General features: G+C 36.6%; 1 protein-coding gene across 2 annotated transcripts in view; it reads right to left on the reverse strand.

Moving 5' to 3' along the window:
- Positions 1 to 7,507, reverse strand: part of LOC106938654 (rho GTPase-activating protein 7) — a 49,866-nt gene extending 42,359 nt beyond the window's left edge. Inside the window, exon 1 of one of the 2 annotated variants that reach the window (XM_015020781.1) lies at positions 7,331 to 7,506. In XM_015020781.1, coding sequence (XP_014876267.1) covers positions 7,331 to 7,343 — 13 coding nt within the window. In that variant the 5' untranslated portion in view covers positions 7,344 to 7,506. Of the gene's footprint in view, positions 1 to 7,330 lie in introns of both variants that reach the window. The other variant, XM_015020782.1, reaches the window with a different exon arrangement.
- Between the last annotated feature and the right edge of the window lie 11,231 nt (positions 7,508 to 18,738).

The raw sequence follows: 18,738 nt of genomic DNA on the forward strand, positions 1-18,738 counted from the left end.
ATTACAAAACTGTGCTGCTTCAATAACAAGGACTTTGGAAGCGCTTGATTTCTGTACAAACTGTACAAAACCTGTGAGATGATCTTCTATTTACTTCCACGTTTTCTAGGTTAGCAAAGTAAACTTTTGAACAATTAGTCCCAAGTCTGTATATCCCCGAAGATTAAAGACTTATAATTATACTGTTAAAATTTTAATTGAATCAGCCCATTTAATAAACGTATGTTGGTGAACTAGGTCTTAGTCACAACATCAGAGCAGCCAGACGAGTCTCCCGTGCTATATTAGAATTTAAGCCCTAAGAAAGAAACAACTTTGAATAATAAAACATGTCTCTAGGTTGAAACTCATTTCAGTGAAATAATTAACAAACAATGGATAAAAAAAGGACACAAATATTCCCTGAGAACCAAACAAGTAATGAGGAGCAAGTTTCTGGATTTAGGAATAAACCTAATCCACGTCTGACCCAATAAGTATGGAAGCCCATTTCTGCCACTCTGTTAAAACAAATAAAAAAACATTATCTCAAAATAATGAAATGGCATCTCATTATTTTGAGATACTATCTCATTATAATGAGATAAATTATTATTATTTTTTCTAACAGAGTGGCAGAAATGGGCTTCCATAAATTAGCGATGAACACAACATTCCAAACCATCAGAAACAACAATAGCTGTTTCTCCTCAGTTTGATGAAAAACCTCAACACTCTCTCTGCTCCGCGTTTACGTAAGCGATGGTATCTATCAAGCCTCTTCCCCCTTCCAAACAACTTTGTCTCTAAGGAAGTTGTGATTCGGTCCCTCTGGGTTCCAGATAAGAGATATGGCCGCCCGATAAGGACGACTCGGCCCGGCTGCAGCACGAAGCTGAACACTATGTGTGTGTGGAAATAGACAGAAATGGCGGGCGGTGGGGTTACATGCACAATGGGGCGTTTGTGTCTGGGTGTTTATGCAGCTCACACTGCAAAAAGGCAACATCCTACAAAGTATTTTTGATCTACTTCCTAGTTGTAATATCTGAGTACACTTTCAGCAAGATGAAAGTGTACTCAATAATTTGCCAATCAAAAAATTTTGATTGGCAAATTATTTCACTACCAAGACATTTTTCCCATTTTATAAGAGAAATAATCTGCCAATTGAACTAATGCCATTTAAAAAAAATAAATATTAAGGAATTATGAACTTAAAACAGGCTCCTATATCTTGCTGAAAAGCTCTTGGTAAATTAGTTTTGTCAATTAGTCAAGTGCACTAAGATATTTGACAGGAAACTAAAAAAAAATAAATAAATACCTGGTAATATTTGTGTTTTTGCAGTGCAGCCTCTCTGGGAGTAAACCAAGATAATTAAAGAAGCAGCTTGTAAATAAAAGGATATGACAAGTTAATCAATATGACTCATACTATAATATCATGGCCACACTGTTACAGGAATGAGATGTGTTGTGTTTAAACTAGAAATCCTTATTTTTAATGATTGACCTCACTTTATGCACTTTATTTTGGAGGACCAAGTTTATCTGATTATATATAACATCTAAAATCTATTCAACTCTTTCCACAACTTAAAATGTTTATTTTCTTAAACAGAGACATGAATGTCCTGAATTACAAATTTATTTGATAATGCCTCACCACTGCAACACACTTAAATACACCACTAACTTCACAAGCTTGATCATTTGACCAAGCTTGTGAAGCTTAATATATAAAAACAACACAACAACTTTAATTTGGCAAAAAAGTAGATTTACTACCTTGGTCAAACATGTAAAAATAAACTGTGAAAAAAACCTTCTTTCAGATGGTTCAGAAAATGCCATTAGGAACCCTAAATATAATGTAAAATAAACTATGACATCGCTTAGAGCATGAAGCATAGAATTAGACTGAACAGATCTGCCCTTATGGATCTGAACAGTCACAGACAGCCAATCTAGAATTTTTTTCGATATTCAGACAGATAAATATATTAATATCGCATCACTGCATCTCTATATTAAATTTAAAGTCTTAAAAATAATTTAAGTTTATAAATTGTAAAACTATATGGCAGGTATTTAGACCCGTTTCCATTTCCTCTCTTCCTGCTTTTATTTTGCACCTACAAACAAACCATTTTGTATCCACATACAAAATGAATGGTTTGTACTTGAAAACAGTGCTCTATTTTATAGGAATGCAAACAGATTGATGTTTTTGTAATAATATCCATAGTAATAGGTAATAAAAGATAGAATAGACCATTTAAAATGTAAACATCTGATCATGTTGTGTTCAATTTAAAACATTCAAACACAGTCTTATACTGTAGCATCACAGTCATCAGAAATACTACACAGAAGGTGTAAATAATAAGACAAAGAAAGTATTTTCTGTCTTGCAGTGGTCAGTGGTTAGCTTTTAATGATGTTTTGCTGTTAGGGAGAAAATCAATAAATCTGGCATATCTAACAACAGTTTGAGGTGCAATGACTGCATGTCCTAAACTGGACATGTTCCGAGTTCCATAGGTCCAATCCCAAAGATGTTTCCTTCTTGAAGCACCAAACAAGGTTTTCCTCCTCCTTTTAAATGGTTTCTATGAATTTACTATTTTAGTCCAGTCAGTCTGGAACTGAAGTTGTTATAATGAGTCACGACAGATGAGAGGGTGAGGTACTGAACTCCATGAGTCACCAAGACCAGGATAAAAATAAAAATCATCATCCACTGGTTCAAGATAAAACTGTAATGCTTTCAAACAAGCTTAAGACGATCTTAGATAACTGAGAATAGTTCAGAAAGGACGTTGTGTTCATTACATGGAGAAAACAAACAAGGATTTAAAAAAATCCCCATCTAGGTCAACTTTTACGGAAGGTTAATGAAAGCTTCTTTGAAAGAAAAGAGGACATACAGGAGGTTATGCAAAATATTGACTCTTATTTAAATGATGTGCCAAATGATTGCGTTCCTCGCTGTAATTAATTACCTCAGAGTGAAACAATTAAACTCTAACCTAAAGAAAAGCATGACTACAAAAGACTGGAAACCTATTAACACCAGATTGGACATTCTTCACTGTAAACTTCAACCTCAATAAATACGGGAAAGTGCAAAGAAAACTTCACAGAAAATCACAGCAGCAATGTTTCTGTTCACCATTCCATTCACAACCTATGAACTCAATCACAGCACGGCTTTATTAGCTGTATTTAAGCCATTAAAATAATGAGAATGCAAGGTTACCTACCGCTCATTTCTACGACGGAACCGACAAACTGTTTCTAAATGTTACAAGATGATAATTCAACCAAATCTGAAGACACTTCTATTTGTCAAACTTTTGCTTTCATATTTTCTGTTGAAAAGCTTTGATACATCAATGCACATGTGAGTGTAAATCCCGAAACTTTAATTAAACAAATGTTATGGATTAAAGAAATTTGTCTTAAAAGCAGAGAAGGGGTCGCTGCCACTGCTGGTGGTTTTCCTATATTTGTCACAATTACTGCTCTTTGTCTGTTGTTTTTTCAGCAATTGGCATGTTTTAGAGTTTGTATAATTTAGTTAATGATTATTCAATTACTAAATTAGTTGATGATTATATCAATAATTGATTGTTTCAGGCCTAGTTTTGATTTTGTTTCTTTACAGAACCCACACATTCTTTTTGCTTCTCCCTCAGCTGGCAGGTTTCACCAGATTAGCTCATAGTCTTTCCTGAAAACTGTTGCCCTCTGTTGCTAACAACAGTGTCAGTCCTAAACCTCTGCACCAGCAGAAAGACAACTTTTCTTAGTTTGGATAAACATACTCCAGTTACTGAGAAACTATTTGGAGGGATAGCAGCAGCTTTTTATAGAAACATAGACAAGCTAGAAAGCAGCTACTGAATAAAGGTATCAGAAGTCAAAGCAAAGTAAATCAAGATTAAATTTCCTCGATTTAATTGTTAATAATTTGAACAGTTTTTTAAGTCATTAAAATAATGACTTAAAAGACAGTCATTATTGTTTTTTAAGTCAATCATTTAAGACCTGGAGGTTTTCAGGTGTTAAATCAGTGGCGCCCAAAGTGCATCCTGGAGGACCGGCATCCTGCATGTTTTAGTTTTCTCCCTGCTTTTCTGAGTGTACTAAAATATTTGCACTAGAAACTAAAAAAAATACTTTTGGTGATTTGGTGTTTTTGCAGTGAATAGGCAAAACCGACCCTCATGATGCTCCCGCCCCCAGACATCACAGTCAGTATGGTACAAGCCAGATGATAAAATGAAGATTTTGTCCCAGTGTGCATTTGTAAACTACAATCTGACTTTTCATGTTTCTTTTGGAGTTGTGGCTTCTTCCTTACCTTTCAGGCCAAGTCAGTACTGGAGACATTTCGCTGTGGAAAGCTTTGCAGCTTTGCAGGAAAGCTGTTTTACCAGCTTTAGCCAGAATTTAGTTAGCAATGCCTGTTAGGACATCCCTGCTGTCCATCACATGGAAGAAAAAAGGCCCACAGCAACATGGGTTCTCCACCATACTAAGTGTGTACTTCCATCTTGAAACTGGACCATTCCTAACTTATGTTTTTACAATAAGAATATAAAGATTACATCAACAGTGTCTCTGTATGTGATATAAACCAAGACTTGGAACATTGTTGACCTTTGTGTATAATAGTTTCCATTATGAAAGCAATAAAAAACTAAACTATGCAGAAAATGGAGAGTTATTCATTTTCCAAGCCATTGTATGCTAATGATTTGTCCTTTACACAACTGATTATTATGTCCTTATTGGACCTCAGTCTTTCTCACTAATTAGTTTTATTTTCTTTGAGTAGCAGAAAATTGCAAAGCTTAGCTTCTGCTAAACTGGATAACCAAGAAATATTTGTTTTCCTTTGGCTGTGATAAAACCTGAAACATCCAGGGACGCCTCTTCATCATGACAAAACATTTCATGGTTTGTAGGGTATATGCCAGGATTTATTAGGCTGTATTTTCCTCTCAGATACTTCCTAGTAATAACTACTTTCTTTGGGCCATCTGTTATGCTGATGATGAACCTAAAACTTCAGTTCTTCATCTTGGTGTTTAATGACCTGCATGTGCTTTTTAATAGAATAGCTTGTTGCTCATTAACTATTAAGGTGAAAAAAAAAAAACCTCTTCTGTTGGTCTGGAGGTTGACAATACTTTTAAATGAATTATGATTAAGTTAACTATGAAGATGGATGAGGCAATATATTTTCTGAGTCAACTTGCTGGATCTTGTTTTAGGAAACTTTATAAATCCACTGGGTAGAATTTACTGTAGATAAGAATTTTTTTACTGTTATAACTCTCTATAAAAGGCTCTAATATGTTTTCACAGAAAAGCTTCCATCCAGTCTTTAATGTTCATGACTGATTTAAAGGTGACCTATTATACTTTCTTGAACAAGTTAGGATAGGTTATACAAAACATGTTTATGACACTTTCTGCACAAAATCATTCCTAAAGAATGAATGATTTCCAACCTGGTCAGTTTTGACTTTTACGGGTTCATTCCTGTTTTATCAGGAATGAACTGGTAACACTGTTCATCCCTTTCAGAATGAACTGTTTTAGCACGCTCCCCAACTTTCATGTTACAGCCACACATGACAACGGCTTCAAACAGATGTGCAATGATATAATCATACCTCTTTGAAAAGTAAAAGTGAATTTTGATGCAAAACCAACAGGGATGGAAAGCCAACAAGAAAACACTTGTCTTTTCTAGCAGCCATTGTACAGCGCATACAGCGGTAAAAGCAGCTATGCTGGAGCTCAGCTAGGGTTGCTAGGTAACTGGCTTGGCTTGGTTAGTGTTGCAAGGTAACAGCACAGTGGCCGTTGATCATTAGGTTTTCCTGACACAAAAAACAAATTTTTGTCAAATAAATAGCCTTTTTTTAGTGCTTGGGCTATTTCTTGAAGCAGTGAACCCAAATGGAAGTACAAAAATATGTAAAAAGTTAATTTTGCAACAGTCTCCACAGCTATTCCTAAGATAAACAATTAGTTTGGCAAATTTGAATTTATTGCTTGTCTAATCTAGACAGTAGCAAAACTATACATACAGATTTACACATTCATTCATAGTGCCAAAGCTTTTATAGCATCCTAAGTTCACAAGGACTATAAACTGACATTTTTCTGCCATTTGTTGCTTCCCATATGTCGAGCCCGTTCTAAGGAAACAAGAGCGGAGGAGTAACTCAATGACTTTTTGTTATCCAGTTTCTTTGGTAAAAAGAAAAAGACACAAACAAGCATGCAACTGGAAATTATTTTGAAAAACTTATTTTAATTTATTATGCGACTAAATGATTTATTATTTATCACAACAGGCCTACCTGCGATTCGTAATTCCTGCGAATGGAGGTCCACTGCACCAGTTTTTATGGAAGGTAAATTTCCACAACATTGGCCATCATAATAAACATTCCATGTTAAAATGCCAATGTGCTCCAGTAGCTGCATTTCCAATGACCATATAACTGAGAAATTTGACATTTGAAAAATAAATTTGCTTAATGGAAACACAGTAAAACTGCTAAATAAACCACAAGCCACAAGGTCAACAACAGGATGTTGCCACTAACTACGAAGTAGACGATGACAACAGGAAGTAGTTGGAGATTCATGGCGCGTCATGTTCTTTAATGACTTATGTGAACAAACTTATTGACATGTGATTTTAATTGCGTTCCTTATTTAATGACAACACCGCAATTGCATAGTTGTGTTTTTTTTTGACTGAAATATTGACAAAGTTTTGCACACATTTGTAACAGAAGCGCAGCTAGTGACATTTCAATCAGTTCAGATATTAGCAGCAACTCATGAAGCAAAAAGCTGACCTAAAGATTCCCCCAATGAAAAAGATTCCAACCACTGGATTTAAAATAATCTACAAAAACAAAACAAAGTCTTCTTAAAATGTGCATTTTAAAGAGACCCACACACATTCAGCCTGAATCCTACACTCTCACTGCCCATGAAAAACCTTTTATTCCAGCAGAGTTCAAAGCTGCAGCTTTCATATTTCTAGGCCTACAACCTTCAAACAATAACGTTCCTCACATTCTTGTGTCTCATGAATCAAAAACAATGTTATGCCACAAATACCAATTCAAGAGTCTTAATTTCGTCATAAGTTTTTAAATTTAAATCAGCCCTTTACAGCTCAAACAGCTGCTCGTTACAGCCAATCATCTCCTTAATGAGGACTGTCAAGCAGTAATTAATTGTTAATTGCCATCAATGAAGCAACATAATGAAGGATTTTATGTTCTTGCATCATTCACATACTCACTTTTGATCAACATTGTCTTTTCTGAAGAAAATTCAACAGGTTTCCATGTCCAATACGAACAAAAGTCAAAGTTTATAAGACGTTAAATCCGAATGGGGAAATAAATCCAGAGATGTCAGAGATGGTAAATTCCAGTTGCACTGCTCATGTTGGGCATCATGTTAATGAAATCATTGTTGAAGATTTTCCCCTTTTCCCTACCACTCCCCTTCCTCTGGCCTGGACTGGACCATCTGAGCACTGGGAGAGGGTTGAGAGGGGAAACTTCCTAAAAATAACCAAATAGAGCGCTTCAGTGGACATGTGAGAGGTTGCCTGAGGAGACTGGGAATACTTTCAAACTGAGACATGGAGAAAAAGTGACTGGTAGGAAGGGTGAATTTGGGAGATAAAATCTGTGAAATGTTGTTGACTAAGAGCAATTAATTAGTCCCAGAGTGACCAGGACTTGGTACAGGAATGACCTCTGGTTGGGCAGAAGCTGGAAGTTTTTATGTTGTCTCTTCAAAATAAACTCAGGGTCCATACACAATTCCTACAGTAAAACTTAAGCACTTTTCATGCATTTTCCCCTTTTTTCACTTCTATCATTGGTACAGATTAGGAGAGGGCAATAAATAAAGAACAATATATATCACAACAGACATATGATCAGTATCAATAGATAGTACTTTGACATTATATTAAATATAGAATATTCACTAAATTCCAATCCAGAACCGCACAGCATTCTGGGGGATTTAGGCAGAGGAAAGTTTTAGCCGCTCAATGTCTAACAGCTAACTAAGCAAGGTTGGTGGCGTCAACTAACTCACTTACTCTTTGGTTACTTAGCAGCATTTTGCTGAGAAACAAGCAGTTCCAAGTTCCCCTCAACTTTGGTTACTAAGCAACCAACTGTTAAGTAACTTGTGCAGGAGCAGTTCAAGGTTTCACCACAGTCTCACAACTGTTTAAAAATAAAACTCAACGCCATGAGGTGAAAATTGTGGATAAAATAGTTTGGCAGTATTTCAGATATTTTAAACAAAATACTAATAAATAATTATCAATATTCACAATTAACAATGTCAACTGGTATGAAGTAATATCTTGATACATTTTTCAGCCTAAACACACAGATATCTGAGGTCTAGTATGAATCAACATTGATCTGATAAAACTGAGTTGACTTAAAATGTTTCTTTTTTTTAAACAGACATAAATGTACTGAATTATAGATTTATTTGATAACTCTGTACCAGAACGGCACACTCAAGTACAGCAATAGGTTTACAAGCTTTGTCAAACACGTAAAAACAACATGACTTTAATTTGTAATTAGAAACATAAATAATAAAGAAACTGAAATAGACAAAAATGTAGGTTGACTACATTGATCAAACATTTAAAAATAAACTGCAACAAACCTTCTTTAAAATGATTCAGAAAGTAGATTTATGAATTATACATAAAATATGAAATAAATGAAGCATGATGTCGCTCAGAGAATTAGACTGAACAGATCTGCCATTACGTATCAGGCAAACTGTTACAATACCCAATCTAAAATTTTTATCAATGTCAGGATTGATACAGATATTAATATCGGATTGTTGCATCTTTAATATTAAGTTTTCAAAGTTTTCTAGCACCACACAAAACAAATCAAATGGAAATTATCAAAGTCATTTTAATTTGTCATTCAATTTATTGACTTATTGTTGATGATTAATGCCTGGTGACGGTATTTTATATTCTACAACAGGGACAAGGTAAAGGTTTTGAAAAGTCTCTGACACACACACCGGACTGGTTCAAGAGAACACTAACGAAAATATCTCCAATTTTGATTATATTAGTTAGCATCTAAAATACAAGCCACTATTTATTTCAATCACACAGATCAATAACTCATTACGCCATTGGGAATAATAAAGATTCACTACATTAAAATAATTAAAACAAATTGTGTTAAGGTAAATTGTCTTCATGCCCAAATTAAATGGATAAACACAATATACAAAGAAAGTTGTATTTTTTCTTTTTTAACCAAAAACGTTCTGTCTACATTTTCTGGCATTTAGCAAACATACATTGTTTTTGTAATTCTAACTGACCTAAATGAAGATAAGTTGATGTCTTGATTTAACTTTAGACAGAAGAAAAAAATCTCTTTTTATTAGTTGTGATTTCAACTGTAAATGTTTTCCAAATTCAGGTTTTTAATCAAACGTTGGATTGCACTTTATTAATAAACTGTGCATTTTAAATTTCATGAACTTTCAAGCACTTTACAAACCTAGAAGACACCCAACAGAAATTCAAGCATGTTCAAAGATTTTTAAACATCGGTGCAAAAGCTGCAAGAGTTCAATGCAACGTAAGAACTTTAAACGGACAAAATAATCCGACTTTCTGCATCTGAATGAAAGGGCTGGTTGGTCAAATTTGTACCATCTGACTCATGGGTTATATTTAAGTGACTTACTATGGAAAATTAACTTTTTGTATGCTTTCATACTTCCATTCGGTTCTCAACTGCTTCTAAAACGTGTTGCATTCTTGTTGGTTGTGTAGCAGGTTTTACTTCTGCTTTTCAAAGAGGTATGGCTGTATAACTGCGCATCTGTTTGCAGCCATTTTCACATGTGAGTGTAAAGCTGAGTTGGGCGTGGCCAGCAGCAGTTTATCTGGATTCAAGGCGACAAGAGGCCCTAAAACAGCTCAATCTGAAAGAAGCTCAAAATAGGCTGAACCAAGCAGACGATTATCTCATTATTTAGGAAATATTTCATTATTTAGGAAAGATCCTATCCCATCCTGTTAGTGGAAGCTTAATAGATCACCTTTAAATAAGAATCAGGTACTGGACCTTGAGAAATCCTGTGGGGCTCAAGCCCAGTTTAGTAAAATAATAAGCAAGAGGTCTGGATTGGATATTTTGCAGCTGGTCAAAGACAATAGTTAAAAATAAGGACCAATGTTGCATTCCAGAAGTCGACCTGTTGTTCTGCCAACACAAAGGCTCTTCTGTCTCAGAGTGCTACAGAAAAGTGCATTTCCTCTTCCCAAGGCACAGCCTGTCGGGCAGCAGCAGAGGAAGAGTCCAACAATACTCCCAGCGGATGGGAGTTGATGTATGTGTGTGTGTGTGTTGTGGTGTTTGTGGGTGAGGCGGCTTCAGCAGGAGAGGATTTGTTTACACTCACAAGCTTCGGCCCGCTGCACGTTCACAGTGGCCTGTATGTATGCTGCCTGTGTGTCTGGGCTCCAATTTGGCGTTTGTGAACGTGTCAGAGTGTGTGTGTGTCATCAGAATCAAGCTTCAGAGGCTCTGGTCCTGGTATTTCCGATGCAGCAGGAAAGGAAACACTCCTAAGCTGTGCTTTTCTGAGTGCTAAAATCTAGAAGACCTGATACTGAATTTAAACAGGTTGTTTTGTCTTGTAACATTAATATAGAGTTAATTTACTGAAGATAAAACAAATAAAGAACCAAGTTTATCCTTTCATGTTTCATAAACGGCAGGACAAATAGACCCACAGAACCAGGGGTCACAGGTCAGAGCAAAGGGTCAAACAGAGTTCACTTGGATTACAGTTGTAATCAGATGTTTGTTCCTGTCAGCAGATAATAAAAACACTCAAAAGCTAATATAATATAATTCACTGGTTCACTTAACATCTAGAGGTTTGTCACAGAGTGACGTATTTCCACCGTTTATCACAGCAAATTAAACTCTAAAAATGACCTTAGATTCAATTTGTCTGAAAATATATTTAAAAATATTGTTGAAAGCGATGTTGAGTTATGACCAAATTCTCTTTTTTTCCCTAAGCATGTTACCAAGACGAAGCCCAACAGATTTACTTTCACAAGTGGAGCATTGCAGCTTTCACTGTAATGCTCCTGTTGGTATATAGAAAATAAACTACTAGAAGCACTTTGTGCTTCCTTCCACAGAGATGCCGACTTATGGTGTTTTCACTCCTCATAATCCGATAGACTCTGTCCTATTGGAGACCAAAATTACAACATGTATTACATTTTCTGCTGGTACAGTTCACTTTCACACTACAGTATGCCAAATGAAACACACTCTTTGAAAAACCTGTTCCTCACCAATGGTGGCGCCGCATCAAGAATCATTGAAGGAAACACAACAAAAACTTCTGGAGAAGACACTGAACCAACTTCTTTCTTCACTAAATGTAACCATATTGGAGCAGTGTCAGATTTCAGTGGTTGGAAGATTTCTCTTTTGTCGTAGGCAAAAGACCAGAAGTTATTTCTCCCACGAGCACTAGATGTGTGTTTATTTTTGCTGTATTTACCCAGAATGCTTTGCTCTGTAGTCTGCTTCCTGCTCTTGGAGTCCGGTCTGCTTGGTGTTCACATATGCTTTGGAACTGCACCAGAGTTCCCTGCAACCGAACTGAGACCTGGGTTTGCAGGTGGATCAGAGTTTGCTTTTTAGGTCTGCATCAGAGTTTGACTTATGCATTCACACCTTCCCAAATGAAGCAGACTAAACAGGGGTGGTGTGAATGCATCCTTTGACACACATGACTTGGTACCACCCCATGATGCCAAAGGTACCAAAAGTTGGTACAATGATTATGGTTGTATTGTGTTTGGATGACCAGCAAACTGCTCTGACAAGAACAGACAAGAATAAATAATTCTGTGTTTTCCTTCTATCTCTGTTAGCTAGTTGCTAAACTAAAGCTAAGTTAAAGCTAAAAGAAATGACATGTTAGGAAACGCCCTCAAAGCTAAGATTACAGGGTAATAGGAGCTAGGTAACGCCCCCTTTGGGGTGTAACTTAGATAGAGGCTAACAAAGGAAGGCACAACCTCTTCCGGGATGCCATTTTTGTCTGTTACCTCCTACAGGTGGCAGGTCACAATGGACCAGCTGTATTTTGGTATTAATAAATGGAATTCATGAATTCAACTTACTGACTCTTCTGTAACCTCATTACATCAAGAACTCAGCATGGAGAATGGATAATTCTCCACAAACCCCATAGAGAATCTAAGGACTGTTGTCAAGAGGAAGATGAAAGAAGTAACGCTGAAGACCTGAAGGTCGCTATCAAAGCAATGTTGGCTTCCTGATCACCTCAGCAGAACCACAGACCCACATTTCTATTAAAATATATTTTCATTCATCAAAATTAAAGGAAATAAACACTTCAAATATATCAATCTGTGTGTAGTGAACCACTTATTATTGGCATTCTTATTTACTAAGATGTTTATAGACACATCCCCACTAACATCTTCAGCTTCCTTTATCTTCAGCAGCCTCCACACTGAGATTTTAGTCAGAGGATGAGGCCAAACGCTGCAACCAAAGCCAACAGTCCCAGTTGGTGCTTAACAGAACTTGGAGCCGAAATGGTGCTGAAAACCTGGTAATAGCCTCTTTCAGCGGGGTGCCAGGAACTCGGCTGACCCATGGCAATGTCCCTGGCTTTTCATTCGCTGGCCAAAACAAAGCAACACACACAAAAATAAACTTTATTCGCAGCAGAATGTCAGTGAGTACAGTTCTGATGCTCAGCTGGGATAAAATGGCTGCTAAACTGTCAGGATATCTAGCAGGATTTCTATTTACTTGTAGCAATTACAGATAAAGTTTCAGTCGTCTAGTCTTATATATTTGCTGTCCAAGCCGATGCACAGCATTAACTTCCTCAATAAAAGCAACTGTTTTCCTTCTTTAATCCAAGTTTCACTAACAAACACATCCAGACATTCACATTTGCCCCGATCTCATACTTTCGTCTTCGACTTATCGGCTGGTAATTCATCAAAAAGGAACCACAGCTGACAGTATGGTAATGTTTGGGTCTTAGCATGGAAATGGGGATGAACTCCAGGAGAAGATAACTACATGGTAAGAAGAAAGCAATCCATCAAATAAATCCCCAACCAGCCGTTTCTGCTTGTTATGTCAACAGCAGTGGAGATGGAGTGGAATATTGCAACAAATAGTTGCCTTTATTCAGTTAACTGCCTTCAAACTTTATATTAACTAATGTTTTAGTTGTTCTTATTGTGTTTTCTTGTTAGCTCATAAGTAAATCAACCTTATATGGACATCTTAAAATACAAAACTTGGAAGCAGGTGCTAAACAATTAAAGGTTTTATGTATAATAATCAGCTAATGATTATTTTAGTAATCCATTATTCTAACAATTAAATGAGATGGATAAAACCACAGAAGCCTTTTTATGCAATATTAGAAGCACATTAAAATATGCATTAAACAAAGCAATTTCTTTTTCAAATGTGAAAATAAACATTTTTATGGAAGCCCATTTCCACCATGAAAGAAAAAATAAGACCAACAGGAAGTCATAATTTTGACTTACAAAGTCATAATTTCGACTTTTAAAGTCATAATTATGAGATTCAAAGTCATAATTTTGACTTTGAATCTCATAATTATGACCCGTCTAGCAACACCAAGCAGGCTAAAAGATACGAAAAAGCAAAATTTTGGAAAATGAATTGTCCCATAATTCCAATTACATGTATATTTTAATGAATTTAAGAAATGAAAGGCCTTCGTTTTAGATGCAAAACTTAAGAATGCACAGAAACCCTGACATAGATATACATTTACAAATTTTCAGGAAAGCGGCCCTCAGGAGCTGAGGTTCATTAACATAAAAGCATGTAAAGCGTCTGCTAAATCCTTGTAGCCTTTTGGCAATTTATGTTTATGATTTTGCAATAAAAATGGGAGTAAAAAAAGTATAGATTGGAAACCAAATAGTTTATCTTATTTCATCCACTTTTAATTCATCAACTTCAATATTATTATTTACGTGTTATAAATGTTACATCCCAGGTGCTCTGTAAATAAACTCCAGCTTGTTGCTCAATCAAGACTGGGTCTGTTTCCCAGTGCCAACGGTAAATGTATGCTACTGTTACAGGATCAGATGTTCCTGTTGGGAAATCCCAACGCAACACACATCCAATCAGGTCCGTCCAACTATTTTACTTAAAATGGAACAATGTGCTCTTTAACAAACCTCACCTTGAACAGTGGTCGAGTCTAATTCTGGCTCCAGCACAAAGAGTTCCCTTAAAACAGCTGAACTATAGGGTCAAACCCAACCGGTGGTGATCAAATATTAATGTCCTTAGCAACCCAAACAGAGCTCTAGCATGTTTGGTCAGCTGGTTTTACCACTGTATGCGCCGTGTTATGACTGCTATAAAGACAAGTGTTTTATTGTTGACCTACTATTCAGACAGCACTTGCTACATTCTTGTTGGTTGTGCAGGAGGCTCGACTTCTGGTTTTCAAAGACATACAATTGTATAATTGTGCATCTGTTTGCAGGTATATTCAGTAAGTGTAAATGCTGAGTTGGGGGGCGTGGCCAGCAGCAGCTGATTTAAAGTGACAAGAGGCCCTAAAATGGTTCATTCTGAAAGGAGCTCAAAATAGACAAAACTGACCAGACTGGAATCTCATTATCTAAGAACAGGGGTGCCCAAGTCCAGTCCTCGAGAGCTACCATCCTGCAACTTTCAGATGCATCCCTGCTTCAACACACCTGAATCAAATGAATGGCTCGTTATCAGGCCTCTGTAGAGCTGATCCCGGTCTGTTGGAGTAAGGATACTTCTAAAACTTTCAGGATGGTAGCTCTTGAGGACTGGACTTGGGCACCCCTGTCTAAGAACATGTTTTGTATAATCTGTAGACCTTTCCTAGCCTGTTTAAGGAAGCATAATATGTCACCTTTAACAACCTTACTGGCATTAAGTCCAGTTATTCCCAGTTTATCTACAGACAGAAATCCCCTTCTCCTCCCTGCATGATCTCATGAGTGTCTATGGGATTTCCTCTTTCTGTTCTGTCTCCTGCGAAGGTGTGTTGTGTTTGTGTGTCACACCAACACTCATTCTTCTGGAAGTTATTTTCTGAGCAGAAAATTACCGTCAAATTGACATTAAAAGCCCGCCTGCGAGAGCCGTTACCCCCTTCCCTCCTCCTCCATTTATGGAAACTCAATGTTTCTCTACTGCGATGTGATTAGTGGATTACATGAAATGTGAAGAGACGCTGAAAAAAACAAACAAAAAAACAACAAGCATGTCCTGTGCAGGCACACACAAGCAGGAGATGTATGCGAGGGTTTATTTTTAGCCAGGGAAGGATATAATACAAACAGAAAAGCAGCTGGGTAGCATTTCCTCCAGTGTACCAGAGTTAGTGACTAGAAGACATGAAGAATGTGGGTGTTTTAAGAAAGGGATGGTTAAAAGCTGCTGACACCAAGTACAAAGATCGGAGTCTGAGAACTATCCACTCAGTGGTCGGATCAGATGAAGAAACTCTGATGCACTAGACTAGACTGTAGACTTTATTCAGCCAGTTTTTGGTAGAAAAAGCAAGAGAAAAAGAAAAAGGAAAAATCATTCAAATGGAAATTATTGAGCTTGTTTTAATTTATCATGTTATTAATTAATTTATTGCTTATAGGTTAGAATCGTGCTGCTCTTGTTCTTTTGGTTGACACTTTCTTAATGCTGTGCAGCTGGAGCTATTTTTGCTCTTATTATGGATACTTGTGATGTCTTTAGTTTTGTTTTTTACAACTGTAGATCATCTGATTAGTGTCATGAATTGTGGGTGGATGATGGTGAGGGAGAACACAGGCAGACCCAGGTGTAGAAGATAAATGATGATTTAATGAAGTATAAAAGCTCAAACACAGTTCAGGAAAGCAGGCAGCACAGCAGAGTGGAAGGCTGGGGATAAGCACCAGTAGCAACAGAAACAGAGCCGAATAAACGCGAGCTAATCTGACTCAGGATTTCACAGTTCTACCAAGAAGACTGACATAATACAAACCACAATTGACAAGGACAACAGGTGGACTTAAATACACAGGAGGTAATCACTGGGAACGAGACATAGCTGGGAACAATCAAGGGGGGAGACAGGACAACATGGAGACTCACTGGACACAGAAACCAAAAATAAACGCACAGAAAACTCAAATCCTCACAATTAGCATCTCAAAAGCTCAAATAAAACCTGAACTATGTTCACAAAGCTCTATAAACAGCCATTTGGGTTTTTTTTCGTCTACATTTTGGTGGAGGATTTACATTTTACATTAGCAGTTCACCTACCAATCTCCCACTCCACATTTCTGTCACTTCAAATCAACGGCAAGCCGAGGGCGACACTGATCGTCCTGCAGGTTATGAGTTAATACATTTCATGGATCAAAGTTTAAGTATTTCTTCAAGAGCAACTGTGATACAGTATGAATATCTTTCATCCTGGGAGATATTCATACGGTATTTATGAATATCTTACAAATGTAAGAAATGTATACTGTATTTCATTGTATCTAATGAAATACATCCTATAATACATTATGAATTAAGTACTTCACTTATTTTATTTTTTTCATCTTAATTTTGTAATCTACAACCTAAGAGGTTTCTGTGTTGTTACAATTTATATATATGTCTAAGTTAATAATGTGAGAAAACTAAATTTTTTTGTTTATTCAGTCAGTACTCAGAACTGCTGACACAAAATAATGTAAAAATGTAATGTTTTTTAAAGATTGTTATGGAAAGATGGCTGACCTTCTCTATACAAGAGAAAGCTCATCAATTATTCATTGGAAATTGATAAGATCAATTTCCAATGAATAATAAACTTTTTTACGTTGAGGAACCCAGACGTGGAGGGACTGATTTTTGCTGCGGCTCTGAATCCAACTAGTCCCAATAAAACCAGTGCAAAAGCCAGACTAACCAAGCTAAACAAGACACAACTGTATTCATGTGTAAAAAGTGATTCACTCCCATCTACTCCTATTTTATTTCCATCGAAAATCAGCGCCTGCCTAAAGCTGCCACAACCTGCAGGTACAGGTCAGGTAACATAATGAGTTTCTTCGCCTGTTTGCTAGAAAGAGCTGACTCGTGCTGGAAAGAACAACGAGTGGCTCGGCTGAACCATAAATTTGCAGTAAAACAAAGGTAATGAGATAAAAAGCACTAAAATGCTCCTGAGAGTCAAGGAAAAGGGCAGAGTAATGTGAGGGTTCTCCGTCCATTTACTAATGGACCTCTCATATAAAACTATTTAACAAAGCTTCCTGCATCTCGTTGTGCCACCAAGAGTTGTGGCTTTGTGATTAAAGCTGGAATGTTTCTTGGCCTGCATTCCTCACAGCCTCCTGTGGAAATGCGGTCTTCCTCATCTCAGAGGCTTTGTCACCGCAGCGTGACGGCAGGAAGTCACCGCCCAGGATGTTACGATCCACCGGATGATTCTGGACACGCCGTTCTGACCGCAGCGTCCACTTCAGGAAGTCCCTGTGTAATTAGCAGGTCCATCCTCAGGAGGGCAGCGTTATTGCCTGTCAGCTCAACCAGGGTTATAAACACTTTGGGTGTTTTATCATAGCTTAATTTTATATTATTGCAATTTTTGTTTGTCTAATTAAACTAGTTGTAGTTAGTTTTTAGAGTGGGTTTGCTAGTTATTAGTATTGTTTAATTTTTGTTTAGTCTTAGTTATAGAAGTAGTTTTAGTTTTTTCATACATTGGTTATTTTTTTAGGTGCAAAATTCAAAAAGGTGTTTTGTGATTACAATCATCTGGGTATTGAATACTCAACAGAAGATACCTTTTCCAAAAAATGTATTCAATTATTGTTGAAGAACCAACTGACTGGTTTTTCTCCCAACTTTTGGTGTTGCAAATGCCGACAGGAAGAGTATGGAGACAACTGACAAACTGCTTGTGTGGAATATATATATATATATTTCACAGCAGTTGAAATATTAATAGACTCACAAAACACAAAAATAAAGGATATTGCATCTATAATGTTAGTGTGTTTTAGCTTTTAGCTTAAACTCACTATATAGTTCCAATTAGTTATAGTTTCTCCCCATTAATTACCGTTTTTATTTATTTTGGTTAACAAAAATGTTTTCTCATTTTCAGTTTTTGTTTGCCTGAGTTAACTATAACCACGTTGGTCTGAACTGGATAACACTGAGTCTGATCACTTGCTTCTTTATGAGATTTAAGGATTGCAGAGGTCTGATATGGGTTGCTCATCAATACTATTAACTGAACAACTATTTCTTCAGCTGCTGAGTTTTTTTGGCTGAGATCTTTATCCAATGAAACATTCCCTGTGTGGACACTACTTTAGTTAGGATTCAGTGCAACCTACTGGTCTTACCGAGGCCGGAAACATTCATAATCTGCTGAATTTCTCAGCTGGACTGAAGCTTTTATTTAAAGGTGTTTTATTGAGATTTTATGTAACTCACTAACAGATTGTAGGACATACATATGAAGAGGAAGGAAAAGAAGAAAGAAGACTTCTTCAAATGAAAATCTGAAGTG

The sequence above is a fragment of the Poecilia latipinna genome, unplaced genomic scaffold (genome assembly GCF_001443285.1).
Source record: "Poecilia latipinna isolate Pla-1442-1.1 unplaced genomic scaffold, P_latipinna-1.0 Scaffold2659, whole genome shotgun sequence".
Lineage (NCBI taxonomy): Eukaryota > Metazoa > Chordata > Actinopteri > Cyprinodontiformes > Poeciliidae > Poecilia > Poecilia latipinna.